Raw genomic sequence first — 13238 nt, 5'->3', positions numbered from 1 at the left:
TGGCCACCATCCCTGCACTCAGCACCCACTGTCTCTTTCTCCCTTTTCTTCAGTCTGACTCTACTGTGGTACAGGCCATTCTCCCTCTGCCTGCAGGCCCTGCTTTGCCCCATGAGCACAGCCACTGCAGCTGCCACCTCCGGGAAGCCCACCCTCTCTGGGCAACAGGCCACACCTGCTTACCTCACATCCCTCTGGACCCAGCCCACCTTCTGTGCTCTCATCCAAGTGTACATCTCCCCTCTGAGGCTGTACGCTCCATGGAAGGACAGGGCCCACGCAGGCGCTCAATGAGTGTGCGTGAGAGAACAGCTGGGGGTGGGGGCAGGCGTGTGAGGGGCAGGACTTCTGGGGATATGTATGTATCACTGTGATGGTGTGTGCAAGCGTGTGGCATGTATGTCTGTGCGTGTGTGCGGTATGTGCGGTGTCTGCACAGCATCTGTGTCAGACAAGGGAGACTGTCAAACATGAGGTGAGTGAGGATGGCAGTGGAACTCCCAGAGGAGTACAGGGACAAATGGAGTTAAGAAGAGGAAAAGTGACAGCAGAGGCTGTGGGGCAGGGCCAAGGGGGGACCAGAGTGGAGGGGCCCTGTCAGCTGAGCTGGCCTGGGTCGGATGAGGGTCTTTGGGCAGAGGGTCAGGGGTGCAGGAAAGGCACTCCCCCACAAGCCCCCCCCCCCCCCCCACAGAGGGCAGCAAGGAGGCTGGATGGTGCTGACTCCCACTCCAGTCTGCATTGGGCCTGAGAGCTTAACCAGGCCTCAGCTAAGGGGCCTGCTCCTGACCAGGCCTGGCCCAACCTCACTCACAACATGCCCTGGGAACAGTATCATCCTGTCATCCTCAGTGTCTTGACCCTGCCGACGGGCGCAGCGCCCGGGTTTCCAGGGAACACACTGCAGGGCAGGCAGCTCACGCAGGAGGATGGTCTGCAAGGATGGGAGCTGCCCAACAGGGCACAGCCTTGTGGCTGAACATAGCGTGCACACGCACTCTCACGCACATGCATGCACCCCAAGGTCAAGCTTCCCTGAGCGTCCAGCAGGAATCGCTGCTCTGCCTGCAAATAATAAAACCATCCTCCATCAACAACCCCCCCATGCACGGCCTTCTCACCGAGGCTTTTTCAGGCATTTGCAAGGGGAGTTGGACTCCCCTAGAAGGCAACAGAGGACTGAGTGGCCCCAGAGGGGTCAGAAGGCACAGCAGTGTCACTGTGGACCCCTGCCCCTCGGAGATAGTGCCTGGAGCTTATCTAGAAGCACATCACGTCCCTCCATCACTTCTCCATTTGACAGATGAAGACATGAGGCGCAAGCTGGTAAGGCTCCCCGCCCAAGGTCACAAAGCAACGGGGAATCTGTTCCAGATTCTGGGGCTAATACCCCTCTCCCTACAGATATGAATGGAGTGGGCACCCATCCCTGTTGTGGGGTCTGGATATAAGCAGCACGGGAGCACTTGGACCGGAGACCCTGCACAAGGCAGAACCAGCACCCACAGCCAGCCATGGGGTCCTTCTCATGGCCCCTGCTTCCTCCCGCCTTCAGTTCACTAGCCCTGCCAGGTTTGTGGGGACCACAGTCACGGCCTCCAACAGGACATCAAGACTGTCCTGAGATGGCCTTGGGAGAGGAAGGGGGCATCTGGGGCCTGCTCTTCACCAGCAAACCCAAGGTTCTAATTAGCAGCTTCTGGAGCATCCGAGCGCCCTGGCTATAAGTGAAGGAAATGTGCTTCCTAATTGGGTCCCTGCCGGGGTGTCGATCAGAGAGCAGGATTACGTGGCCTCCCAAGTCTCCCTCCCTGCCAGGCCTCCTTGGCCTCACCTACTTGCCAGTCCCCAGGCCAGCCAGCTCCCTCCCTGTCCTCTTGCTGCTCATCTTCCCCTAGGCTGGCCCAGGGCAGCCCCAGGTACAGGAGGGACACATGCTACTCCCTCTTCATCCAGGGGCTTGGGGTCCATGGTCCCAACAAGATGCAGGGAACATTCTCCACAAGGTCCACAGAGCCTGCGCAAGACCTGGCCACAGCCTCAGAGCAAGACCTGTAGCTTCCCGAGTGACTAGGGCCCCTTCCCCACCCCTGTGGGTGCCAATAATGCCTCCTTGAACAAGCCCTACCCCACTCCCTGAGACCCTCCCCCTCCCCCATTCTGCTGGGGTCTTTTATGCCCTCCCCAGAATCCCTGCAATCTCCTTCCTGACACTTGTTTGCTTTGCCTGAACACACAGGCCTAGACACTGAGCTGGGGAGAGAATACTCCACAATTTTGGGGTGACCAAGAACATCAGGGACATTCCCAGGGATCAGAAACACCCCCTATACACCTACCTCCAAAGCCTCCCATTATGGAGAATGTGAGGGGACGGTGCCAGTCTGGATGAGGGCACAGTTAGGAAGATATTAAGCTGATGGCACAACAGTTTTGGACCTCAGCAGCTCCCTGAGAGAAGACCCCCCTTCTCGCCTACATCTGCTGCCCCTGAGATCCCGCCTGCAGCAGAATTGTGGACAACAGGTGCAGAACACCTGGGCTGTGTTCCTGGGGCGGGGGGGCAGAAGGGGGTATGGCAGCAGTGAGGTGTGAAAAGTGGGCCACTAGCTGGTCTTGCCCCTCTTGTCTTGGCACAGGTGGGGCCCTGGAACTAAGCAAAGTGTGGGAGGAAAAGAACTACTGTGGAAGGAGCAGGAAACTGGTGTCCATAAGGAAAGTTACCTCACCAGCTGGGCCAGAGTCCCCATCTGTGAAGTGAGGGGACTAAGTCCCATCTTTGATCCACGTCACTCAGATAACCCATGAGAAAGTCAAGTATGGGGGGACACTAAGGGCCAAGTCAGGGAGTGAAGGCAGAAGGGAGCTCAGAGGTTGTGCCCCTCCTCCCAGAGAGATGGCCCCTGAAGTTGGTGGGGAGCACCACAGAGATAGGGCTGGGGGGGGGGGTCCCTCTGAGTCTGTCAAGAAGAGGGTGCCAGATCCCTGTCAGCTAAGAGAGGGGCCCACCTGTTGGAAGGAGCAGCAGGAGAGCTTGGAAGGGACCAAAGTAACCCCTGGAATATCAGGGGTAAAGAAGCAGTGTTTCAATTGAAGGTATGTCAGAAGAGAATATCTTTGGTAACTTAAAAGTACAAGTTTTCTTTTTTCACTTGAATGGAATAGGGGCTGAGGATCAGCACCGCCAGAAGAGTGCTCAGCGAGTCTCTTCTGGCCGCTCTCCACCGTGTCCACTTACAGGATGCTTCAAGACTAAAATCAAAACAGCCCTTCCCCAAGCAGGCCCGCCTCTTCCTTTCCCCCCAACCCCCTGTTCTGGGCGGCGAGTGGGGAGGAGGGTGGGCCGGGGCAACACAGGGCTCTCCCCCACCACCCTTGGCTCTCAGGCCTGTGGAACCCAAACCTGGGGGCGCTGGGTTCCGAGACCTCATCCCACAGGAGCGTGGGCCTGTGGCCTACCTCTGGGCCCCAAAAGGCTTAGGGGGTGCTGTCCTGATGCTCAGGGATAAATAAGCCTTATCCAGAACAACCTGGGGCATCCCTTTGCCGCTGCCACACTGGCTTAGAGACCGCACTCCCCTTATCTTTAAACCACCTCCAAGTTCAGTTTCAAAGTCAGGGTTTGCTTTCTCAGGGAGTCAAGTTCCTGGACTGCCTGGGGGTGCAAGCATTGTAAGGTGCTTTTAGGAATTGACTGAGGACCCAGAGGGGTCTGGAACAGGGAATCCCACAGCCTGGCCACTTCTGAATTGACAATGCAAACCCTGCAGGTGGCCCTGGCTTTACCCTGAGGAGGTGGCTGTCTCCCCGGGCCTGTGCGCTGGGCTTCAGTGGGGGCACACGTGTGTTGTGCATACATGTATGCATGTACTCTCACACAGCAGGAGACAGCTTCAGAAGGCCTCAAATTCCTATGGGTTCCTTGGGGCCTCATCACTCATTTCATTATGCTTAAAGGTCCCAACCACTGTCCTCATTAAAGAAAAAACCTTTCGGCTGGCTCACACAGCAGTGAGGACCTCCATGAGGCCTGGCTTTCCTGACAGGCTGCCAGACCCCCTTAGTCGGGGTGGGAGGGGAGCCGGCGGGGTGGGGGGGAGGCGCTGGGGTATGAGTTCTGGACAATGAGGCCTCCTCAGGGGCCCTTCCCTTTTCACCCGCCTCCTCTATCTCTGTTCCTTCCTCTCCTCCCACCCTGTGGAATCCTAAAGGTCACTTTTCTGGGAATCTGGTAGGCCCCTGGCCCAATGCTGGGTGCTTCCATATACACGTACAGTAGGGACATCACTACAGACAAGGAAACTGAGGCTCAGAGAAGTGGCTGGGTAGACCCGCTCCAGGGCAGGAGGAGCAGGATGCAGGGAGACTTGGAAAATGGACAGAAATGAGAAACCACCTCACTTCCCCCAGGGAGGCTGGGTGGTGCTAGGTCACCAGGTCCTTGATTGGCACTCACCTCCAGGGTCCAATTAAGAGAGTAGACAGGCAAGGCAAGCAAGAGACAGATGGCAGGGAGGCAGTGTGGATGGTCCAGGGCCAGGGGAAGAGGCCCAGCTCTGACCTGAATCAGCCAGAACCAGGTCGGAAGGAGTGCCCAAACAGCAGAGTCAAGCCTGGACTCGGGGCCTCCTGGACTTGTGTCCAGGCTGAGGCTACTTCTTGGCTGGGTGACAGGGGCCTCTACTTTCCACAGGGACACTCTGATTTCCATGTCTCACCTCTGCCAGGAGACAGTGGAACATCCCCTTGGGATTTCTTGCTCTGCTGCTTTGAAGTACCCCCTCAGCAATTTGCATACACCTGACCACAGGCCACTAGGGGAATCCCCTCTGAGGTATCCTTCATGCCCACAGTCAGGCCTTGACCCTGTATCACCTGGTGTCAGGCCAGCCCAGCCTCTGGCCAGCACAAGGCTCTCAAGACCAGAAGCCACAAAGCCGGCCCCTCACCTCCTCTCAAAGGGCAGGGCTGGTGCAAAGACATTCTCAGCAAGTGCTTACAGGACGCAGGAAAGAAGAGCCCAGAAGAGTGGGGCCTCAAGAGCCATTGTCCCCAGAGTGGAGTGCAGGTAATGGGTCACCCCCTTCCCAATGAAGGGAGCCTGAGGGCTTGGGTAACAGGAAACCCTGTGGCTCCCAGGACTGTCAGCCACACAGCTGACAGAGAGCAACTTTTGGCTGCATTTGCACTTCAGCTGCATCTGAACTACTGCTGAGACATTTAAAATGAAGATTCCTGACGCCACTCAGGCTAGAGGAGTTAACTCTGGGAAGAAAGGAAGGAAGCTTTAGGAAGCCCCTTTTCTGATGCTTGGAGGACCTCATTTTGAGCAACAGGTTCAGGTTAAATGTCATGGTACAGATAAGGCCACAGAAGACCAGAGAGGTAAAGTAAGTGGCCTAAGGTCACACAGGCCCTTGGGGCAGAATAAAGGTCAGAGGCCAGTCTGCAAATTCCAGCCTGAGGCCACCCCATAGGCTGGGTAACCCCCTATAGGGAAAGAGGGTAAACCAGCATATATACCACCACCACCCCCCCAAGACCTCTGCCTCCAAGGGTCAAGTAGCAGAGATGAGAAATCCCCAAGGATGGGCTTGGTCTCCTGTTGAATCCCACGGCTCCTGTCCCATCACAGGGGCTCTTGACTGACACCCACCCAAGGCCATCTGCACCCCAGCCCCAGCTCCTTACTCCGCCCCCGACAAGGGGACTCTCACTCACCATAGTCCTTCTTGCAGTACTTTTTCATGTTAATCTTCAGCTTCCCTTTGGAGGCCTTGCAGTAGGAATCGCAGTCTGCAGGGGAGGGGAGAGCACAGACAAAACCTAATTAGGCTGGCGATGAATAGGCTGGCGGGCGAGCGGGAGGCCACCTCCCTAAATACGCAGAGGTCTGTGATACCCATGGGCCAGGCCGAGCAGCCGGCCATTCAGGGCAGGGCTGGCCTTCTAAAGAGGCGCTTGGACAAAGGACCCCCGCCTGACCCACTCCCCACCAGACTGACGAATCCTTGAGCCGCTGCCTGCAGCCCCCTTGGCCTCCGTGAGGAACTCTGGGGGCTCCGTATTGTGCCACCCAGGGCTTCTGAGCACCACACAAATTCCCCGTTCTTAAGACACAACTGGAGCCTGATTAAAGCCGATAGAGGCCTCATTGTCACCCCGCGCCCCGGGTCTGTGTCAGGCGCTGGCTTTCATGGCGCGGAGCCTCTGGCTGGGGTCAGGTCCCAACAAAAGAGGTCACGGAGGAAATTAGCAGCCCATGAAGCATTAGAAAACCCCTTTGGTGTCCACTCCACTGGAGTGTGCAAATAAAATGCCCCACGAAGAAGAGTTCAGTTCTAATGGGCTCTACTGCTGAGCGGCAGGGCTGCCAGGGCAGCCCGGGGGCTGGGGAGCCCAGGCAGTTTGAGGAGCAGCAGTGGCAAGAGCTGGGGAAAGGGGCCCTTGGGGCTGTGTGTCCAAGTGAGGGATGGGGTACAGTAAGGGGAGCAGAAAGGTGAAAAGGAAACACACATATGGTGTACACATACACGCATGAACACAAACACACATGGGCCAGCCCCTCGACCTGCACTGCAGAAAACCAAGGCCAAGGTGGGAGTTTGGAATGATTGGTGTGGGAACACGGGCCAAAGTCAGAGCAGGCAGTTAGGCCTGCTCACTTCACCCTCCCCTCCCCAACCAGAGCTTCACTCTGCAGGGACTATTCAGAGTTCAGCCCCGGAGTCAGCCTCTGCCCCCAAGAGAGATGGCTGCCTCCTTTGAGGTCCCAGATACACTGACTGGGCTGCAAGTCAAGTCACAACAGCTCTATCACATTTTCCTGGGGCTGGCAACCCCCTGCTGCCTCCTGGGTCAGCTCCTTGGGGTCCCAGTTAGAAAGCAGTCTCAGGAAATGGGAGAAAAACAGACCCCCTTCTTGCTTCCCCATAGCAAGGGCCCTTCGACTGATGTCCTGATCTGGGGGCACCTGCACCACCATGCCAGTCCCTCCTGCTGGCTGGCTGACCAGTCAGGGGCTGGTTGGTTGCTGGAGTGGGGACATTTTTGATGCACTTTTGGGTCATCTAGAATGGTCCTGATCCTACCATGGCCAAGCCAGAAAGGTCAAGATGGTGGCCCCAAAACGATGGTGGCCTCGTCTTTGCCAGCTCAGGGACAGATGACACCCTCAGCAAAGCCACTGCTGTGGCCAGACCCAGGTTGTACGTTAAGTCCTCATAGTCCCCAACAAGCTGGCTGGAATGTGATACAGTGACATTATTCCAGGGATGGCCTTGGATCAACCTCCTCCTTTTCTTGTTATTTTTTATAAAAGCCATTGGCTCACATCAGAACTTGTATTTCAGTCAGCAGGAAATCACCCACACCCTACCTCCACTGCAGAGACAATCCTGGTGTCAGCCCCCAGGGAGACAAGCCCAGGGTGAACGCACCTAGTAGAACCTCAGTTCTTCTGAGCCCATGAGGGAAGGGCTATAAATCCTATTCTATAGACTAGAGCTCAGGAAGGTTCCAGAGTGCCTGCCCCAAGCAAGCCCCACACCTGGGAAGGGAATGCCGAGTACTGCAATAACCCACCCACTGCACCTCCGGCCCCCACGTCCTCCCTGTCCTCTCCAACACTCTCCCTCCTAGTAACATCTACAGCTCTTCTTTCAGAGCCAAGTATCCACCTGGGAGAGAAATCATCCTAGAAAGAATGGTATTCATCACTGTCTAATTAGATGGAGCTCCAGACGCTCCTTGACAAATCACAGTTGTCCCCATGCTTATCAAGGGCCTGTACCTCAGGGGTAACAGTCACTCACATGGCACTAACGAGGTGCAGCACTGCTCTCCACCCCGCCAGTGAGCCCCATTTCACAGATGAGGTGTCTTGGCTGCTGAATCCAGGCTCCTCACTCTGATTCTCACAAGCTGCGTTGTTCAGCCACTTTAAAAAACATTGATGTCTGGGCCCTATCCCCAAGAGATTCTGATTTCACTGTGCAGGGGGAAGCCCGCATGTCCACATTTTTAAGGTTCTCCAGGTGATTCAAAAATGCAACCAGGGTTAGCACCACTTCCAACCAAATCTGGGTTAAGACAGGGATAGGTTCACTGTAGCCAAGAGTTGCACAGAACCCTCAGCTCAGCAAAAGAAAGGCCCAGATGGGTAGTTGCTGACTCAAAGCAGAGAGTGCTTAGATAGAGAAGCTCAAGTGGTTTGTCCTCCCAGAAAATGGTGCCTGCCTCTGAGTATGTGCAATTGTATTTGCTTTGTTGTAGGTAGGCCCCATGCCTTTCCTTCTGTCTGTAAGCCAGAAATTCCTGTCAGGTCAATGTGCTTGCTGTAAAATGCCCCCAGCTCCCTTCAGATTTGTTCACTCCAATTTAGCTGTAAACTAGGAAAACAGAAAGACCAAGATTATTAGAATTGTATGCAAAACATGGGTGAACGGGCCTGGAATGAGAGATGGAATGACCCTCTGGACTCGGGCACTGTGGCAACTACCTGACTGCTCTGGGGTCTTTCTTTTGGTTGTGTTCCAGAGAACTGAGGTCCCTGGATAAGGAAACTGTTCCTACGTTTTCTTCCTTTACCAAATACACACCAGTCTTACAGAGACTGCATCAGTATGAACAAGCCACAGCTTTAAAATTCAGCTTTGACTCCTTCAAAATGGCATCTGCTTGGCAGCCACCTACACAGCCCCTCCTTGTTTTGTTCCAAAATAGCTATAAAGACAATGAAAAAATGCAAATTCACACTAATGCCAAAAACTAAACTGATAGATGACCCAATGTTGGAATCTGGGAGCAATCTCTACTAATTAAAGGCAGATGGTGGTAGAACTAGCAAAACCTGTTCAGGTTTTACCTCAGGACACAGTTCTTTGTCAGATGAACAGAAAGATGCTGAAAAAGAAGATGACAGAGAGACAACAACCAGAAAACACATAGGCAGTAAGTAGGTGGGGACATGGAAGGTGCTGTCCTCCTCCAGGTAAGGGAAACTTAAGGAAGGGAAGGAACTTAGGGAAAACAGTGTTTGTAGCTGATATCTGAACTTGTATTTTGATCTAATGATACAGATGAGAAAATCAGGCAGTAGAGATAGATATCACCTCCGCACACTAGAAATGAATCAAAGGAAAAGGCTGGTAGGAGCTAGGAATGGAGATGAAGCTGCCTACATTCCCCTCCATCCAGCTTGGAATGGGGATCCAGCTCTCACATTAGTACAGTGATTTGCACATGGTTTTGCAAATGGCTAAACAATATATATTTCAGGTTCTGCAGACCATACTGTCTCTACCACAACTATTCAAACTCTCTTGCTGTAGCTTAAAAACAGCCAGAGACAATGTTATTGAATGGAATGGCAGACTAAAAAGACTTAGCCTTGATGAAAAGCCACACAAGAAAACTTGTCTGACCTGAAAATGTCATGATACAAAAAGGAGAGAAAGAAGAGTTGGAAAATCCAAACCAAAATCTAAAAATTCAGAGCATAATTAAAATCTACTTTTGAAGCAGTAAGGAGAAATGAAAGCATAGAAAACTGAATTCAGAAACAGAGAATTGGGGAAATGCTCACAAAAGTTAGAGGAAAAGAATAGAGACTGAAAACTATGAGAGAGAAAATCTAAGGGTGTAAGAGAGAAAATGGAGCAGTGACATATGATTGAGAGAGAACTGCAACAGAGACTAAAGGGAATAGAAACAAGAATCAAAGAGAGCTAAAGACAGACCTACATATGAACAAGGTTTTAAAGGACTCAAAGAATTGTTTGTAAAACCAAGGAAAAGAGCAATACTCAGACATGTCTTTAGAAAATTATGAAATGTAAAGATGGAAAAAAATTAAACATAAAAATCAACAATGAGAAGAAGTTGGCCAGATGACAATGAAGCAATGCCTGTAGCTCTTGAAGGGAGAAAGTATGTGACCCAGGAATTTTATACCCAGCTACACTGTCTTAATGCATGCAGGCCATAGTACGCAAAGATATCATCAAGTGTGCAAGGGCTCAGAAAATATCATGTACACTTATCAAAATAAGTTTAAAATATTTGAAAGAGAGTATGTATTAAAAAACTATCAAACTTGGTTTGACAAATTAGAACATATTAAAAAAAAAGTAAAAAGTAGAATGAAACTCTTAAGATGGCAGAATACAAAAGATGCCATTTCATGCTTGATTCTAACAAATAAGAATAATTAGATCAAATAGTGCTTTTGAAAAACTCAGAGATAATCCCAACACTAGACAAGCCAGGAAATAAATTATAGGTAATATCCCAAACAAGAAAAAAGAAAAATTGGAAAATATAAAAAGCAATTTTGATAAATTAAGATCACAGAAGAGCAACTCCTATCTAAAACTATCTAAAGACAAAACAACAAAAGTAAATGGATTCAACTCCCATCAAAAAAACACTGGTTAAAAGTATTACCCCACTGTTTAACAGGGGCATAACCAAACAAAGCAAAATTTTTTTGTTAATACTTAAAACTTTTAAAGATACTTGTCACCTGGTGACAAAGAAGTTCATCTTATAATAAAGAATGTTTTGTGTGGGCTAACATCTTATTGAGATATATTAACCAAAAACTGTTAAAAATACAAAAAGAAACAAACATTTAAGAAGTGAAAGAATGCTATATTAACTCCAAGAAGCTGAAATTGTACAGGCCACATTTCCTGACCACAATGTAATGAGTATTATTATTAAACAAAAAAGAATGAAATGAAATGAAGCATATTCAATTCAGAAAATAAGCAAAACAAAACCCAAAGCAGGAAAGAACAGATGTAAAAATTAATAAAGTAAAATACTAAAAAAGTTCCAAAATTATAAAACATCAATTAATTCTGAGGAAAGCTCCAAAAGAATAACAAATAGACAAAACACTGTCATATCTAATTATGATTAAGAGACAAAACAGATACATTAGGAAATAATGAGAAAAAAAGGGGCAAAACCACAATCTATAGAGTATTTCATGTATTTTAGCCTGAAGCTAAAATCTGAATGAAATGCATTACTTTTTAGAAAAACTAATGATCAAGTTGAACTAAAGACAAAATATCAAATCGGAATACATAAATGATCTTAAGAAATCTATGGGTCCACACAGTTTTACAGGCTGGTCCATGTAAACATTTAAGGATACATCATTTGCATGCTATTTGAGCTAGTGAGAAGCAGAAAAAGACGGACTGATATCGGGATGAACTGCTTGAAAGTGCTAAAAATCAAGTACTTATCAACTTTAAGAAAAGCTGTTTCACAGGGTTCAAGGCTTCCATGAAAGTTTGCACACTGACTCTGCAGACAATTTACCACTGAAGTCCCAACATTTTATGTCCTCAAAGTTCCTTCCTCCACCCTCTACCCTCCACCCAGGGCTGCAACCTCATGGCCTTGACCGAGCTAGTCTGTCCACATAGGGGGGTGATTACCAAGCTTTCCTCTCTCAGAGGACACTTTGGGGGTGAGTCAAGGGTGCAGTAGACACTAAAAGGTCTACAGGGGCCTCTACATGGCAACAGCATTGCCCTCCATTCCTCCCCTCCTCCCAGTGAGAGGGGAACTGCCAGGGCCCCTCCTGGCTCCCCACTTGGACATGCTCTGTCCCTGGGAGGGCTGCTGAGACCCAGAGGCCACCATCTGCAGCTCGCAGCAGGCCCATCCTGGCTGGCTGGCATCCTGGCTCCTCCTGGGAGCATCCAACGCTCCCTTTTATTCCCCCCACCTGCTCCCCTGACCAACCCACAGCCAAGAGTCCAGAGGGGGCCCTGCAGGCCCAATCCCAGTGGCTGAGACCCTCCCTCCTCCTCTTCCACCTTGGGTAGCTGCCCCTCTGGTCTGCCTCCTCTGCCCCAGGTGCCAAAAACCTGCTGGGCAGGCCTGCTCGCCGGATCGGAGCTCATCTCTGAGCATATGGCAGGCGGAGCCCAGTGTCCCGTGGTTGGAGTCAGGGGCACTGCATCTGGCACCTCCCTGGGACCAGGGCGGGGAGTTGGCAAAGGTCTCATCCCAGCAGCACCCCTGCTTCTCCACTTCTGGGCTGTCAGGCCTGGGAAGGTGGGGCAATAGGGTAATAAGTGAGGGTACCCAGCCACTCGGACCCAGCCCAGGACAGGGACCTAGAGGGCTGGGTCAGTATCGGGGGAGGGCTCCCAGCTCCCACTGGACCAGGGTGGAAGAGCTCGAGGGGCCAGAACTGGAAGGGGAGGGGGGCACACAGCTGGCTGTGCTCATTTCAGCTGGGCTTCTCTGCCCACCAGCAGGTGATTAAAGGCAGGTGAGGCCATTCTGCCCAGAGAGTGTCTGCCTGGCCTGGAGCCACAAAGCTGCTTGAAACCCCTGGGGCAATATTCACACAGGGTGGGTGGGTGTCCTGGGACATCTCAGGGGAGGGTGGTGAGGATGGAGGTGGCACTCCCACAAAGTCAACTCTTACCTGTTGGTGGTAGGCTACAGGTGACTTAACAACTTCCCCCCTGGTAAGACCACCTTCTTAGCATCCTCACCCATGCACTATGCTCAGGGTACAATCACCTTTCTGGGAAAGCAGGGTCCATAGACAATTCTTGAGCCCCACCCTATCTTTCCAAGCCTGTGCTGGTTACACTCTCAATCACTCCCAAGCCCCACTTGCTACAACAGCATAATGCTCATTTGACTTAGGACTCTGGGACAGAAAGACCAAGGACCCCCAAATGAGGTAGCCTCTAGCAATGGCATGGCAGAAGAGCTGGCTGGGCTGTCAAGTGCCTGCAACTTAGGGGAGCAAAGAGTAAAGAGATAAAGCCCAGAGTATTTGCAACATAGATAGCAAAGGATTGGCATCTTTTATAAAGAACCCTTCTGAATCAGTAAGACCAGCAACCTAAAATTCAGAGGGCAGGCAAGTCACAAAAGAGGGGGAAATAAGGAGATGTAAAGTGTTCAATCTCAAATAATCAAAGAAATTCAACGTAAGTCAGTAGGAATATAAGACACTGCTGGGCAAGTTGGCCCACGCATGCACACACATGTCATAAAATGTGCTTGGGATGCCTATCAATACAAACTCCTCTGAGTGCAACCAGCATGGAATGTCAAAACCCTAAAAATATGAACAGCCTTTGATACAGCAACCCCACCTTTATGAACGATCATCCATTCACTTAAAGAGTTTCAAAGTTTCCCATGTGGCGGGTTCCAGGTAGCGCTGGATGAGGCACCCAGGGCAGGAA

The 13238-nt window shown here is 51.2% G+C and overlaps 1 protein-coding gene across 1 annotated transcript in view; it reads right to left on the bottom strand.

Annotated features, from left to right (window-relative positions):
* NTN1 (netrin 1) overlaps positions 1–13238 on the bottom strand; it is a gene marked incomplete at its 3' end in the record, with an annotated part of 166326 nt that overhangs the window by 9076 nt on the left and 144012 nt on the right. Inside the window, exon 5 of the mRNA XM_084238306.1 lies at positions 5722–5796. Coding sequence (XP_084094432.1) covers positions 5722–5796 — 75 coding nt within the window. The remainder of the gene's footprint in view (positions 1–5721; positions 5797–13238) is intronic.

This window comes from Talpa europaea (genome assembly GCF_964194135.1).
Source record: "Talpa europaea genome assembly, chromosome: 7".
Classification (NCBI taxonomy): Eukaryota; Metazoa; Chordata; class Mammalia; order Eulipotyphla; family Talpidae; genus Talpa; species Talpa europaea.
Note: the sequence above shows the minus strand (reverse complement) of the source record. Positions and strands in the feature narration are given on the sequence as shown.